Source organism: Mastigoproctus giganteus, chromosome 12, assembly GCF_048544385.1.
Source record: "Mastigoproctus giganteus isolate SK-2022 chromosome 12, ASM4854438v1, whole genome shotgun sequence".
NCBI classification, from domain to species: domain Eukaryota; kingdom Metazoa; phylum Arthropoda; class Arachnida; order Uropygi; family Thelyphonidae; genus Mastigoproctus; species Mastigoproctus giganteus.
In genome coordinates, this window is record NC_143586.1 from 53,868,670 (window position 1) to 53,886,211 (window position 17,542).

General features: G+C 37.5%; 1 protein-coding gene across 6 annotated transcripts in view; it reads left to right on the forward strand.

Annotated features, from left to right (window-relative positions):
- The window catches only part of Asph (Aspartyl beta-hydroxylase), a 265,429-nt gene that overhangs the window by 65,888 nt on the left and 181,999 nt on the right, over window positions 1-17,542 (forward strand). For all 6 annotated transcript variants that reach the window (XR_016547704.1, XM_090386374.1, XM_090386376.1 and 3 more), the window contains exon 3: window positions 4,809-4,916. Coding sequence is in view for 5 of the 6 variants with exons in the window: in XM_090386374.1 (XP_090242500.1) it covers window positions 4,809-4,916 (108 nt within the window). In the remaining variant the exon portion in view is untranslated. The remainder of the gene's footprint in view (window positions 1-4,808; window positions 4,917-17,542) is intronic.

Below are 17,542 nucleotides of genomic sequence, written 5' to 3' on the forward strand. Positions count from 1 at the left end.
ACTAATGTTATTAGTGGAGTTCCTCAGGGTTCAGTGTTGGGTCCGTTGTTGTTTTCGGTGTTTATGAATGATATTGATGATGGGATATCAAGTTTAATGTCCAAGTTTGCAGATGATACAAAGGTTGGCAGGGTTGTTAAGGACACTACTGACGCTATGCTGCTGCAACAGGATCTGGAAAGGTTGAACAGATGGGCTGAGAGGTGGCAAATGAAGTTTAACATTGACAAATGTAAAGTACTATATATGGGAAACAGTAACTCCAGAGCAACGTATCAACTCTGCGGTACTACACTGACAGTGGTGGAGAATGAAAAGGACCTGGGGGTTATTGTGCAGGCAGATATGAAGTTCTCTGAGCAGTGCAGATGAGCTGCAAGAGTAGCTCATGGTGTCTTGTCAATGATATACAGGAATTTTTCTAGCAGGGATAAGGAGGTGATTATTCCCTTGTATAAGGCAATGGTTAGGCCACATCTTGAGTACTGTGTACAGTTCTGGAGGCCTCATTTTAAGAAGGATGTAGAGCTGCTGGAACGGGTACAGAGAAGGGCAACAAGATTAGTGAATGGAACAAAGGGTTGCTCTTACGAAGAAAGGCTTAAGTTTTGCAAATTACAGAGTCTGGAGATAGGCACCGGCGAGGTGATCTGATAGAGGTGTATAAGGCTTTGGATGGTTTGAGCATGCTCAATGCCAATGGGATTCTTCATCTTGCTCAGAATAATCACCTCAGAGGGCATAAATTCAAATTGAGGAAGGACGGATGTCGGATAGATGTGCGGAAATTTGCCTTTGGCCAGCGGGTGGTTGGTTGGTGGAACCGACTTCCATCACTTGTTGTTGAAGTTGAAAGCCTAAACATATTTAAAACTCAACTGGACAGGTATTTCGAACGAACGGAGGGGTGAAATGGGAGTGGTGTGTTTTTTTTTTTTTTTTTTTTTTTTTTTTTTGGCTGATGCTGAATAAGCTTGCTTTCTTGCATCATATGCCTCTACTAATGCTAATGCTAATATTCTGGATTGTCGTGGATGCCACAAACCTCTTTTATTTGTAAAGGAAAACAAATGCTAATAAAGTAAAGAAATGCTTGGGTTGAATTTATTCCTTGCTCTTGGCATTTTTTAAAAAATTTTATTGGAACATGTGCAGAGAATGCTGTGAAGAATTATTTTTATTCTCATTTATATTATTTAATTTCTTCATTTATTTTTCTAGGTGGAAAATGTGCACAGGTTTTATCCCACATTTACATGGTAATGGAATCATTTGAAAGAACACTTAAGTAAAGAATATAAATTAAAACATAGCTTTCTTGCACATGGTGCCAGCACAAACTGAAATATATGATGCACTAGTGAAAAGTCAGACCAATGTTTTGACTTGTGTAGGAAAGAAAATAAAAATATCATGTGTTGATGCCATAGAGAAAAATCAAACTGGTGGGCTCGATAGAGACTCAGGTGTGTAATTCTGTGCTGGACATTGCTCTTTTGAGTCTTGTCCAAAGGCTGGATTTTCAAGGCAGAATGCTCTGGTTCTGCAGAAGGTAATCTTACGGGAGGATTCAGTTGTTAAGGAAAGTAGAAATATATTCTGGAAAAAAGATAATCAGATAGAATCAGAGCATGCTTGCCAGGTGCTAAAACTGATATCTAACTAATCAAATTTAAGATAATGCTGCTAAAAGGTGTAGGTGATCCATGTGGGGTTCATTGTAATGAACAAACTCTTTTGGGGATTACCCTGATTTCCAATCTCTCTTGGTGCGCGCTTGCGTGTTTGTGCGCGTGGGTTATGGGGGTTTAACGGCGCATAAGCTGCTGTGGCTATAATGTGCGTATTCACAGGAAAATGCTAAAAACAAAATTTAGGCATAACAACTTGGTTGTGTTTACAGAGATATTTTAGAATTTATATAGTCCAATTATTTTCAGATAAGAGAAAAACTCTGTTTGCATCATCTCCAATAATATGTTGTAATGTTGTTGGTCCTTGTAGATTTCTCAGGGAACACAGGACGGATGCTGGCACAGGATCTTGGAAGGAGCTTGAGGTTAAAAGATTTTAGTACTAGCCATACAGTGCAAGGAAGCCATAGGATTTTGCCTCTAAAATCATACAAAATAAAAAAAAAATTATAAAAAAAACAGATAAATTAAAAAAAATAGTAATAAAAAACAATAATGATAAAAGTAATAATAATAAATAAATCAAAGCTAACAACAAAAATATAAAGAAAGATATAAAAAATTGAAGAACATAGATCAATTATGTGAGTCCTTCCTTCCTTATATAATCCAGTTGGCCTTTGAATTTCTTCAAGCTGTCACCCTCAACTACCTGCAGAGGTAACCTGTATTCCAGTAATCAACAACTTGCTAGCTAAAAGAAAGTGTAATCTATTTCATAAATTACAGCCTGATGTTTTGATGGATATTTTTAATTCCATCTTAGAGAAGGCATTTTTCCTTGCACATGGATGGCAGCCTTGTTAAAAGTAATTTTGAAAAGTTCAAATATCACCTTCTAGTCTAGGGTTGTATCATCCTATTGCCTTTTTTTTTTTCCATTTTAGCTAAAATATATTAATGCCTATGTATAGATAGACTAATGATTAGGTATAGCGAAATGAGTTTTACCTCAGAAAAACACTATGGATTTTAAAAAATCTAAATATTTAGAGGATGCTACGTGCAGAATGCTGGTATATCTTGAGGAGTATTCGAGGGAGTATATCCTTTGACTATTTGTGGACTTTGAAAGTGACATGTTGTGGTGAGAAGGCATATTAAAGAAGATGCATGATGCACACTACCCTAAGAATCTTTATTCTGTCTTTGAGGATTATTTCAATAATAGGCAGATACATATTAGAACTAGATATGCAGAACAGGTAAGATCTGTTCAACATGGCTGTCCCTAGGATTCAGTCCTGGGCTCCTTTGCCTGAAACAGTACTGGAGCAGTTCATAAAAACTGAATATGATTGGACTGACTTGGTGGCTTATGCTAATGATTTATTATTCTTGTTTATGGCAATGCTTACTCTGAAATAGAGGCTACAGTTATATTTGAGGGGCTTTAGAATTGGAGCAGAACTTATTTATTGGAAATATCTGTTAAAAAGACAGTACTCATACAGCTGAAGAGCAGACTAAGTAGGAATTGCTTTCCAGTTGTGGAGGGTTGGAGTGTAAATGAAGTATATTACCTCTGTCAAATATCATGGGTTGTAACTAGAGGTACAGTTGTTTTTTTACTGGCCATGTTAAGTATTTAAACTCTAAGGTATTTAATGAATTAAATTTATTTTTCTGTTCAGTTTTAAAATTATCACTATTTGAAAGTTTAGAGTACACTTTTTATCACTTTTTGAAAGTTTAGAGTCATTAGAGTAAAGTCAAGTGGGGATATAAAAGATTGATTCTTGAACCTGCTTTATGACTCCATTTTTGTCCCCATAATGATCCATGCCTCTAGAACTTGGTTTTTCAGGGTTGATAAGATCATATTTATGAAATATGATCTTATCAACCTTGGTGGGTAATTACAGGGCAACTCCCTGCAGACCTGCTAGTTAAATCTGATTTGTTATATTGTACTAGAAGAAACATCTCGGTGGAGGTTATGGATATCAGGTCATATTGTGATGCTAATTAGGTTTATAATCGCCTTGATGTTAAAATTGAAAGTAGAAGAATTTTTAAACAACTTCTTATGATTTGGTAGAATTGCTGGGATGAATCCTCTAAAGGCCACCTATGAATTTGTTCCATATGTAAAAATTATAAATCAAAAATAAGTCCATGGTTACAGTTTGGGCTGTGTGCTACTTTCTTGCTTACAGAGAATGACTTTGAAGGCCTTCAGACTTTGTGAGATTGGCCCCTGTTGACAGTGGCCTGTGTATTTGTGTCAGCAAGTATGCAGGCCACTTGACCCTGAGTCAGCTCAACATGTAATGCTTCAGCGCATAAACTAGTAGATATATGTGGAGAGTTGGGCTTGCCCTCTGGCAGAGCACATTGTTTTCTATTTTAGTTTTGATTATTTTAATACAAAGTATTTAAAAGAGCTAGGGGTGATGTGTTAAGAGCTAGATTATAGTAATCCTCCTCCCATCGACAGAAATGGTAACCCATTTCACTTAACTGGAGTCAGTGGTTTTTGTACTTCTTCATAGTTGATTCAGTTATGATGTTTATTTATTTTATTAACATTAATGGAAATTAATAGTATATGTTACGGATAAGTTTTATAAAACGGATGTATAGATAGATAGATAGATAGATAGATAGATAGAGAGAGTTTGTTTGTTATTTGGTTTTTAGGAGCATTAGCAAATAAGGCCATATTGCTCCCTTATTTAATTTTTTATCATTATTATTTTTAATTATTTAATTATTAATATATAATAGATAAACCCACCCCCTCAAAAAAATAATAAAAATAAATAAAATAAAATGAAGGAACTTATCCAGTGATAGCAGATATTTCAGTTAGGGTAAAATAATAGCCGACTTAATTTTTAAAATTTACTGTCTTATTATTGTTATAGTTCTTTTTATATTTTCAGATATCTGGTTAAATTTTGCGATTGAATATAGCAAAATGGACATTGGCAAGTTATGGCATATGCATAGACACAGCAGTATTTTATAATACCACGTCATAAATGACAGTAATTTGTTTTTTTTTTTTTTTTTTGGTGCTAGTAAAGTTATTATTTTTTTTGCAGATGGTTGATAATGTATATTGATCCTTTTCATAGGGAAAAAAAATTAATACAGATGTTTTTACAGAAGGGCCTATTGATGTGTTTGAATCAGCACATGTCACAGAACTGCATACTCCAGAATTACCAATTCTTGAAGAGTCGGAGCATTTAGTTCCATTAGAAAGTGATGAAGGTAAAATTAATATAAAAGTTTTGAATTTACACCTGTTAAATTAATTAAATGAAGCTATTTTTATTAAATTTATTTTTCTGTTCAGTTTTAAAATTATCACTATTTGTTTAGATGTTAGCTAATATTATCTAGACGTTAGTTAATGTCAATGAAGCCGACCGGGCTAGCCGAGTGGGTAAAGTACCTGCCCGGCAACCCAAAGGTCGCGGGTTCGATTCCCGCCTCGGGCTTGGATCAAAGTACTGCAAAAACCTTGGGAGGTGCAATATGGCCACAGAAGCCGATGCGCCAACAACTATCAAAAAAAAAAAAAAAAAAAATGTCAATGAAATACAGTTGTTTTGAATTTGCACAAAATCTGCCAGCTACTTGGGGCTGGTAGTTATCCTCCATAATTTGTCAGATATTTTTAGAGTTCAGTCCTGCTGAAACCTTGAGTTAAAATGTTTTGTTGACAAAATCTGTTTATTGGTTGTTACAATGTATAAAACTCCTGTCAGAAGTCTAATGACACTGTTTATGGCTTCTTTCAGAGATACTTTTATTTCTCTTTAACAGCACTAGAACTCTCTCTCTCTCTTTGATTTTTGTGATTACTAAAAGGAACGTGAACAAAATATGAAGAGATTTGAAATGTATAAAGTAATATCAAAGGATGTAGCAAAACAGAGAGAGAGAGAGAGAGACTCATGTGCTGAAGATATATAAATTTCTTTTTTGGTCGCAAAGGTAGCCTAATTATACAGGAAATACAACATGGGTTTGGTATGGAGAAATCATTTTTAAAACTTTAGAATTATAAAATAGTTAATTCTGTTTTGGCATTTTCAAAATTATGAAAAAAAGTATTAGTATTAGTATTAGTAACGGCCGCATGGTGCAAGAAAGCCTATGGCTTATGCTGCACCAGCCAAAAAAAAAAAAAAAACAATGATAAAAAAAAAAAATAATAAATAAATAAATAACTAAATAATAATAATTAATAAAAAAAAAAAAAAAACCTATCATCCTATGCGCTTCCCTTACCCAAAAGTACTATCCAGATGACCTTTGAATTTCCCCAAACTGTCGGCCTCTACCACCCATGAAGGCAACTTATTCCAGTAATTTATAACTCGCTGGCTAAAATAAAACTTCCTGCAGTCCAATCTAAACATTTCCCCCTGTGACTTGAATTTATGTCCCCTAGTTCTAGCATCATTTAAAAAGTAGTAATTTAATCTGCTGTCCCTTTGTGGACAGCAGATTAAATCATCTAGCAATTGTAGTGGTGATGTTTGCATCAGATTGGGTTCAACAACAAAATCACCAAAGAAAAATCACCCACATCAAAGTAACAGTGGTCAGAATAACCTTGGACTGAATAACTTGGCAATCTATTTTTTCAGTCTTTTTTTTTTTTTTTTTTTTTCATTATATTATACGATGAGATTATTATAGCGTTATATGTATTATATTATACACTGAGTGATCACTGAATTATGACCACCCTTTTGAAAACTGAATGCAACCCGTTGACCATGTGAGGTACGAGTGTGTGGAGTTAGTCAACCTACGTAGCATAGATAAGGTGTCAGTGGTTCAGTAGGTAGTAAAATTCCGAGCGTGATGGGTAAAAGGAAGGATTTATTGGACTTTGATAAAGACAGATTGTGGGTGATCGAGCTGGTGCCATGATTTCAAAAACGGTTGAACTGGTAGGATGTTCGAGAGCCACCATAGTTAATGTACCAGGACTGGTGTAAAAATGGTCAAACAATGATCCAACGGCAAAACTGCAAAGGTCAGTGAGAGGTTGATGTTAGAGGTGAATGCCAGGTCCGACGACACGAACAGGCATAGCGCTGTTGAAGAGTTGACTACCTGATACAAAATGGGCCAATCCGGAACAGTATTGGCATGACCATGCGTTGCACGCTTGCACGTATGAGCTACAGCAGCAAACGATCCCTATGGCATCCTCTCCTAATCAAGGTTCATCACTGTAAAAGACTCGCCTGGTGCAAAGAGCATGCAAGTTGGACTTTAGAAGACTGGAAGAAGGTGTGCTGGTCGGATGAGTCACATTTTATTTACTCCACACCATGGATTTGGCGTCAACAACATGAGGCTCTTGATACATCATGCATGGTATCAAAAGTGCAGGCCAGTGGAGGTGGTTTTATGGTGTGGGGCATGTTTCACTGGCAGAAACTTGGACCCCTGGTGCATGTGGAACAATGTATCAGTGGTCTCCACTATTGTCAACTGCTTGCTGACTGTGTACACCCCGCTATATTACGCTTTTTCCCAAATGCCGATGGTGTCTTCCAAGATGACAATGCATCGAACCATTGGGCACTTGTTGTGCAGGAATGGTTTGAGGACACAGTTCTGACTTCCAGCATATCGATTGGCCTTCGAACTCCCCCGATATGAATCCCATAGAGCACTTGTGGGACACTATGGAAAAGCATATCAGGCATCTGGATACACCAATCACTTCCATACCTGCATTGCTAACCGCATTACACACAGGTTGGTTGGCCCTACCTCCCAAACGCTTCTGACATCTTGTCAAATCAATGCCACATCGGATAGCTGCTGTACTGAGAGCAAAAGGACCCACGAAGTACAGCAATACCCCACACAGCATTGATAATTGGTACCGAAACTATTCCGTGTTATGTGAAACCATGCTGATGATTGAGGTATAATTATAAAGGGTTTTAATTGAATGCGTACCAGAGAAACAGTCTATAAACAAATTATAATAAATCTATAAACAATTTGCACTTGATAGCCAATTAAAAGGATTTGAAATTAAAAAAAAATATTGCAAAAATTTTATTAATGAAAAGGTAACATCATGAGAGATGAGAAAAAAGCTTTAAAAAGCAGTTGTTTATTTTGGTATTTCAATAATGAAGTCTGGTGAAGCCATCTCTTCTTTTTCTTGGCGTACAAGTCTTTGTAGCATCAAATCCCATCTTGTAAAATTGTCATATCTTGATGCTACGTTCAACGTTCAGATCTCCATTCGTAATTGCCTCACAGGCCATGTAAACCCCCCCCCCCCCCCCAAAAAAAAACTTTCTCCAGTTCTTCTTTTCAAAATTGTTTTGGTCCCACTTTAGTGTTATCCACTTCAGAATTGTTTTCCTCTTCTGCATATGCAGTTTGCTCGTCATCTTCAAGGAGAGTTGCATCATCTAAGTCATTTGCATGTGAGCCAATGCAGTCACGTACATTGGCTGTGTCCAAAGTTTCGAATCCCAAGTCTTTTCTGACCTTCACAATATAGTGGACATAGTGTTATTGTTATGCTGTTCCTGTGGTTTCCCACAAATCCACGTTAAATACTCTCTTAACATAGCAAAGCCAGTCAGTGTGGGGAGCCGACCGGGCTAGCTGGGTGGGTCAAGTGCCTGCCTGGCAACCCAAAGGTTGCGGGTTCGATTCCCACCTCGGGCATGGATCAAAGTACTGCAAAAACCTTGGGAGGTGCATTATGGCCACAGAAGCCTATGCACCAACAACTACCAAAAAAATAAAAAAACAACAGTGTGGGTTATGTGTTAGCAGTGTGTTGTTTGACTGGCCTCTTCGTTACTGGGAGGCGCGATCACCAGGAAGGAGCCTCCCAGCATCCGTCCACTGGCACGAGGAGCCGGACCAGGGAGTAAAAGACATCTGGCAGGTCGTCCACACTCCTGCAGGAGCGAGAGTGGGGAGGGCCAAGGAAAGAGCAGAGAAGAGACAGGAAAGTGGAAGACAGGCAAGATAGCGAGGATGACAGAGCGTAGGCATCCTCCCAGGCAGAAAGGAGCAGGAAGAGTGCTAGGTGCAGTTGTGGGAGTCCTGGAGAAGGACTGTGGGTAGGAAGAAGAGAATAGGTAAAGTTCAAATTAAAGAGTCCAGGATAGTTACAATGGAGAATCATGGAGCGGCGTCGACAGGGCTATCCGCAATTTGCAGTTTCATGTCTGGAAGTTTCTGGTGCTGGGTATCAGTTTCTGTCTAGAGGAGGTTATCCAGGAGTAGTGTTCGGGAGTTGCAGCTGATGCCAGCGACGACGAAAGACCGCATTGGCATAACTGGTCAGTACATGGAAGGCATCATTAGATTCCAATAACTTGGGTTCTGGCCAAAGTGATGTAGTGTGGAGGTCTAGGAGTAGTTGGATTCTTAGATCTAAGTATATGTTGCATGAGTGCATCACGTGATCCCAGTCTTCAGGTTCTCCGCAGGTACAGAGGGCATCCTCGACTAGGCCGAACTCTAGAAGGCGTCTCTTGAAGGACCAGTGGCCAGTTAATAGGAAGGAAGCATAGACGTTAGGGAAGAACCAGGTGGAACGTTGTTTGTTGATGTAGGTTACCTCAGGAAGGAAAAGTTTAGTAGCTGCACCAGTTGTGGAGTTATTCCAGCGGGTTTGCCATAGGTTTATCAATTCTAGCCACACATGTTTATGTTCCTGTTTGATGTTGATATCGGTACGGGTTTGAACAATGAGGAATTCAACTTCCTTATTCTTCTTAATGGCATGAGAGAGTCCGATAAAAGTGACGTGGAGGTCCAAGGGGAGGCGGCCTGTTAGTAGCTGTAGGGCGGCAGTTGATGTCGTTCTACATGCGCGGATCATTTGCAGTAGCATAAGTCATTGAATTTGCTGAATTTTATGTTGAGCATGCACTAAAGTCATTCGGTGGTACCATACTGCAGCTCCATATGTGACAATTGGTATAAATACTGCTGAGTATAAAAGGCGTTGAGTTGGTCCTTTAAGATCCCAGTCCTTGCGGGTAAAGCGTGCTAACATAGTGATGTAATTTTTTATCTTTTCTTTGATAGCTTGGATATGGGGGATGAAAGTTCTCCTGTCGTCCAAAATTACTCCTAGGTACTTCACCGATCGGTAGTTTTTCAGTGGGCGTCTATTAAAAGTATGGTAGGAGGTCTGGAGAAGTCCAGTTTGCCTTTTAATAGGAGGGTTTTGCTCTTCTCAGTGGAGGCTGAGAGTTTATTTTCCGTGGCCCATACGGACAGAGCAAAGAGAACAACCGTAGCCTGGGTTTCTATGGTGGCGCGGGTGGGGTCCTTGATGATGATAACCATGTCGTCGGCATAAGAAAGCTGAGTAGTGTGTGGGTAGTCCCTCAGGAGCCAGTCGTCGAGTATCATATTCCAGACAGCTGGCCCCAGGATGGAGCCCTGGGGACAGCCTCGGGTTAGATGTCGGGTGATGCAGTGATATTTTGTTTTGATGCTGACCTTGTGGTTAGAGAAGTAGCTTTTGAGGCAGTGGTAGAAATTCCAGGTACAGTTAGAGACTCTGGCCCTCTGAAGAATGCCCGGCCACAACACTGTGTCAAAAGCTCCTTTGAAGTCAATGAAGATTGCCAGTACATAAGTTGCATCCGACTGTTCTGCAACTTTGAGGGTTTTAGATAGAGCATCAATTGTGGAGCACCCTTGTTTGAATCCAAATTGGAATGAGGATGCCAAACCACTGGCTTCATATCGGGGTTGGAAGCGGGCGAGCAGCAGTCTCTCAAAAACCTTGCCGAGAATGGGAAGCAGTGCAATCGGGCGATATGCCTTGGAGGTACCTCTGGCATCCTTAGGTAAGAGCCTCAGGTTAGAATGCTTCCAACGTGATGGAAAGTTACCCTCATTCAGACAGGTGTTGAAGAGCTGAAGAAGTATCATTGGAGCTATGGCCCAGAGACGTTGCACAGTCTTGCCTTCAATAAAATCCAGACCAGGAGCTTTACCTTTTTTGATTTTTTTAATTGCTGCATCGACTTCCTCCTCTGTGAATGGTTCCTCCATAATGTCTGGCTGGAAGCTGGAATTTTGTACTGCTATCTTCCTGTGGATGTCAGTGTCAGAGTTGGTGTTGTCCTGATATATTAGTTCATCCAGAATCCGGTTGATTGTATCTTCCCAGTGTGTAGTCTCAGATGAGTCATCAGAGCGGACAGAGTGTATGACATCCATGGATCCCAGCTTATTCCTCACGAGTTTGTGGACTAAACCCCACGGATTCCGGTTCCCCTCAGTCTCGACAAGGGAACACCAGGAGCTTTGCTTGGCATGGTAAATTTTGTTAGTACAGCAGGCCCCCGTTATAACGCGGTTTGCTTTACGCTGATTCGCTATAACGCTGTTCTTATATTATAACCCGTATCTGACTATAACGCTGTCACAGATCACTATAACGCTCTTTTACAGATTACATTTTTGACATATTAACGAAATCGTTTCATTTGATGGAGTCGATAGCTTGAAAATGAATAGCAAAACAGCATTAAAACGTTTCCCACGCCGACTTGAGAAATTTTTCCACGCCGACTTCAGAAATTTTCCCACGCTTAGTAAAATTTTCTCGCACGCTAATTTAGTTTCAGTACAGTGACTTGTTACGTAGTTCCGCGATCAACATTTTAAAAAATGATCAAGTATATTGCTTGTAATATTTGCGTTATATGCATCTATTCGAAGTCTAGTCATCACTCAGTACAGTATTAGACATCATGCGTAACGGAAAGTTTACTTGAACATTGTATCGTAATTAATTCAACCAACGCAGTTACATTTTCGAAGAGCTAATAATGACTGATAGGAATGAAAAAGCAACAACGTCTGGGCGCAGTACGAAGACTATAAATGTAAGAAAAAGACTGAATTTGAAAAGTAAATTAGACGTTTTGAAGCGAATCGATTCCGGTCAACGACAAACGGATGTGTGCTATAATTTAGGACTTGCAACTTTAACTGTAAGAACAATTATAAAAAAATAAAGAATTAATTTTTGCAGCGGGAAAGATAGCCGTTCCACTGCAAACAACTAGGACTAGGCCGGCTATTAGGATTGAAATGGAAAGACTTTAATTTTATTGAAGATAATATTCCAATGCAGAATTCAGTTAAGTTAAATATTAAAAAAAGAGAGAGAGAGAGAAAGAGATTAGCCAATATGATGATCTGAAGAAAACTCGCCTAAAAAAAAAAAAATGTGGAACCATTTAAAACTGGTAAGGGCTGGTTGAATAGATTTAAAATCCAGGGAGAAGCCGCAAGTGCAGATCAAGGAGCCGAAACTTTCAAAAAAGAACTTTTGTTAAAATTATTGAAGAGGGGTATTATGTGTTATACTTCTCAACAAGTTTTTAACATAGCTGAAGCAGGACTTTTGTGGAAACGAATGCCTAAAAGAAGTTTCATATTGAAAGAAGAAAAAAACATGCCAGGTTTCAAAGCGGTGAAGGATCGGTTGACTTTATTGTTGGTTGTAACGCTGCGGGGGATTTAAAATTAATACCCCTTTTAGTTTATTTGGAAGAGGGCCAAAGTTCAACTCAAAATCCACACATTTTTCATGATTAAATTCATCAATTAAATTAAATTCATTATTTTAATTGGAATTTTAAATTTACTTTTGATACGCAAGTAGTTACCACATAATTATACGTATGCAATGCAGAATATTTTATATGTGCAAATATTTGAATATTAAATATTTTGACCGACATTTGCATCTTTTCATTACTGTTTATTATTCATTAGGAAATATCCTATGGCACTGACCGCAGCTCATAAATACATATGTTACCTTATGGGAAAGCGGCGCTCGCTTAGCGCGGATTCACTTAGCGCTCTGTTTTTCCGGAACGAATGATCGCGTTAAGCGGGGGGTCACCTGTATATTTACGGCGGACTGCTTTGAATCGGTTTCTATACTGTTCTACAATGTGAGCAGGTTCAGTCCTTTTCTTGCGTTGGTACTCTTTGCGAGCGCGCTTCAGAGAATTGCGCAGGTTAGTGAGTTCCTGTGACCACCATGGTACAGATCTCGCTAACTAGGCTGAATACACCGGTTCTCGTTTGACCTTCACAATGTCTTCAGAAATTATTTGAACTTGCGATTCAAAACAATGAAATCATTTGCCAAACAGAACGCATGTTGTTGGCAGTGATTTCTAGCCAAGATGCAGATACATTTTAAATTGTATTTGAAGGAGTAAAAAAATAAACTGTGAAATGAAAAGTTTGAAAACACTGTTGCACGTTGCAGCTGACCACTTTTTTCCTTTTGTGAATGACTTTGACAAATTTTTTTTGATATACTTTTACTTTAAGCTTATTTTAACTTTACTTACTTAAAGTAAATTTCTTTTTAAAACCAACCAAGTTAAGTTTAGTTGGCTGAGAAAAAGTAATCTAATAAGTTATTTCATGAAAAGTAAATTACTTTCAAGATTTATTTTTATTTTATGCTATCCAAGTAAATTTAGGGCAGAGCTTCATACTAGGAATTGTTGAATAATTATACATAATTTAGCTAAGCTAGGGAATGAAATGACACAAATTTAAAAAAAATAAATAGCAATGTACTTCTCCCTATGGAGCAGTTCTTTTTATTTAAAGTGTGTATTGCAGTATATTGCTATTTAGTAGTATACATCTTCCTATATAGCAGCCTTTTAAGTAGGGGTATCATCCCCTTCTTCTTTTCCCCCATTAGCAGCTGAAACAGATAAAATGTTTAATGTCATTGGCAATGTGAGATGCAAGAATTGTTCCTTACCACTAGTTTTGAATTTAATTTCTGCTGATCAATGTTTATATTTACACTAATATTTTATTTTTAATAATTAAATAATTATTAAATACAAACCCGATACATTATTGTGGCAGGCATAATTTGTGTACCACAAATTATATGTCATATATACACATGACACACACATGCTGTGTGGCCATCTGCACACAGGTATTCTGGTTAATGCTAACTGAGCTCATGCAATCTTGTGTGGATTATTAAATATGTGCTGAGGTAAATGTCATTCTAGCCATTGTAAATTAGACCAAGAGCTGGAAGCCTATCAGAAGTGTTCCAAGTTTACTCTAGTGTGGGCTCTTATTTGCCAGATTTATTGTTCTGGGTGACAGTGACGAATTTTTGAATTCAAGGTGGTGGGAAGCCTATATATGTGGAACTACAGGAATCCCTCGATTAGCACGGTTTATATTTAGCTACCAATTTTCGATTAGCATGAATAAAAATTTCGATTAGCACGCTATTTTGGCTTGGCCTAAAGAAACTGAAGCTGGTGATGCTACGAAAGTCAGTACTAAGCTACGAATGTAAATACACTGCTAAAGTATGCATAACATTAGAGAACATTATAGAAACATCGCTTGTTTTCTTAGTGAGTGCACGGCTCTGTTCACAAAAGGGAGTTACTGTTTATTTCGTGTTGTATCATACCTTCTCCATTGAAAAATAAACAAAAACGAACGCAAGATACAGTGTGTGAAGCTAGTTTGTTTTTCTGCCATAAGAAATCACCATCACCAGCTTCAGTTTCTTTAGGCCAGCCCAAAATACCGTGCTAATTGAAATTTTGATTCGTGATAATCGAAAATTGGTTGCTAAATATAAACCGCGCTAATCGAGGGATTCCTGTAGTTCCACGTATATAGGCTTCCCCCCACCTTGAATTCAAAAATTCATCACTGTCACCCAGAACAATAAATCTGGCAAATAAGAGCCCACACTAGAGTAAACTTGGAACACTTCTATTAGGCTTCCAGCCCTTGGTCTAATTTACAATGGCTAGAATGACATTTACCTCAGCACATTTAACAATCCACACAAGATTGCATGAGTTCAGTTAGCATTAACCGGAATACCTGTGTGCAGATGGCCACACAGCATGTGTGTCATGTGTATATATGACATTGTGGTACACAAATTATGCCTGCCACAATAATGTATCAGGTTTGTATTTAATAATTATTAAATATAAAATATTAAAGTGTAAATATAAACATTGATCAGCGGAAATTAAATTCTATTATGGAAAATTCAAAACTAGTGGTAAGGAACAATTCTTGCATCTCACATTGCCCATGACATTAAACATTTTATCTGTTTCAGCTGCTAATGGAGGAAAAGAAGGGGATGATACCCCTACTTAAAAGGCTGCTATATAGGAAGATGTATACTACTAAATAGCAATATACTGCAATACACACTTCAAATAAAAAGAACTACTCCACAGGGAGAAGTACATTGCTATTTATTTTTTTAAAATAAAAAGAAATGGATTATTTAAAACGTGTATTATTACAACAGTTGAAATATTTTCTAACATTATGCACTCTGAAGGACAACACTGGCCACACCACATTTATTACGTACTTGCAGATCAGTTGCTTTCAGTTGTTCTTGCGTTGTGTGTTAACGTGCAGACTCCCATGTATCTCCCGCCATTAATTACTGTGCATACTAATTAATTACATTAATTTCTATTAAATTTTTTATATATTACATAATTATTAACTATGGATAAAAGGAAAAGTGTATCTGATAGTGCCTCTGGTAAAAAGAAAAGAAAAGTGATAACGTTAGATGAAAAAATTGAAGTCATAAAAATATTTGAAGATGGTGATAGTAAAATACAAATTTCTTGACATCTTGGAATGCCTGAATCAATGGTTTGGACAATTTTAAGTAAAGCGAGTGCATATAAGGAAAAAGGTAAGCTTGCTTCATCGTCAGCACACAAACCACAAGAAATAGAAGTGTTACGATGATTGAGATGGAACGTCTTTTAGCCATTTGGATAGAAGACTGCAATCAAAAAAGAATTCCAATCTGCACAATGACCATAAAAACAAAAGCCTTGAATATTTTTGCAACATTTAAGGAAAAGTCAACAACAGAAAACTTGGGTAGAGCAGTAACTGAAGAAAATGTTCAAGCAAGTTCTTCAAAAGAAAAAGTGATTGAAGTGGAGACGGAAGAAAATTTCACTGCTAGTAAAGGCTGGTTTGAATGTTTTAAGAAAAGAACAGGACTGCATAACTTTGCAGTGACTGGAGAAGTGGTAGGTGCAGATAAAAATGCAGCCACGAAATATCCCAAAATTTTAAAGAAAATTGTCGATGACGGCGGCTACTCAGATCAACAAATATTTAATGTTGATGAAACAAGCCTTTTTTGGAAATGAATGCCAAAAAAAAACCTTTCTAGCAAAAAACGAAAAGGCTCAACCAGGCTATAAAGTTTCCAAAGATAGAATAACACTTTTTTGCAGAAGGCGATTCGAAATTAAAACCCATGGTTATCTATAGAAATGCTCCCAGATCTTTCAGTAAAGGTTTTAATAAAGCAAGCCTACCTATTGTTTGGCACTCTAATAGAAAAGCTTGGGTCACAAAAGCTTTATTTGAAGAGTGGTTGACTAGCTATTTTTGTCCGAAAGTTAAGGCCTACTGTGAAGAAAATAATCTCGCAGTCAAAATTTTATTAATTTTAGACAATGCCCCAGGCCACTCACCAGCACTTTGATTTGTGTGAAAACGCACAAGTTATTTTTTTACCTCCAAATACGACAAGTCTTTTACAGCCTATGGATTAAGGCATAATCGCTACTTTTAAGGCCTATTATTTACGCAGAACATTTGCACAAGCAATTGAAGCAACAACTGGAGATGGTGCAGTTTCTTTAGTTGAAATTTGGAGAAATTACAACATCAGGAAAGCAATAGACAATATTCATGAGTCATGATCTGAAGTAACATCCAGCAATATGAGAGCAGTTTGGAAGCATATTTTGCCACATTGCACAAATGGTTTCTGTAGTTTCACTCATGTCAACACTGTTATTGATGAAATCGACAATAGTGATGTTCGTGAATTGTGTGGGAATCACATTCAGAACAATTAAGTGATTCTGACCTCCTTAATATTGATGAACAACGAGCATATGACGAGGTGGAAATTTTCGAGGAAGAAAATGTTCAAGAAAAGAAGTTGACATTAAAAGAACTTGAAGGAATATTTCACGCAGCTGAAAATTTGAAACAACTAATCATGGATGCAGACCCAGATATCGAGTGCAGTATGCAAATTTGCAGGAACATTGAAAAAGATATGTATCCATACAAGCAAATTTATGATGAAAGGAAGAAAGAAAAGTCTGCGCAAACCAGCCTTTTGAAATATTTTACAAAGAAATAAAGTGAGTTATATATTGTAATTTTTTAATTTCAATAAACTTTTTATTACTGTACTGCAGATATTTATAATTATCCTTTGCTTTTATACTACTGTACATTAAATTGCCATAAAAAACTTATTTTTAAAAATATTGATTGGTATGTTGTAGGTCTTGGAACGAATTAGGCTATTTTGTATTGATTATTAACTTCGATTAGCGCGATTTCGCATAGTGCGCCATTTCCCCGGAACCAATTAATCGTGCTAATCGAGGGGTTCCTGTACTTGCTATTAATTTGCAATTTGCAAAAATGGGTGCATATTCTTAAATCCTGGAAGTTAGTATTAGTAGTGGCAAACGATGCAAGAAAGCAAGCTTATAAAACATGTCAAAAAAAAAAAAAAAAACCCTACACACTTTACCCAACCGTGCCCATCAAGAATTTGTCTAATTCTTCTTTGAATTTATTCAAACCACCCACTTCCACAAAATAGAAGTTTGTTCTAACAAGGAACCGCCTACTGGCTGAAGGCAAACTTCTGCACATCTAGCCTGCAACCATCCTTCTTCAATTCGAATTTATGCCCCTGATGTAGTCTCAGCAAGAGGAAGGATGACATCAACATTTAG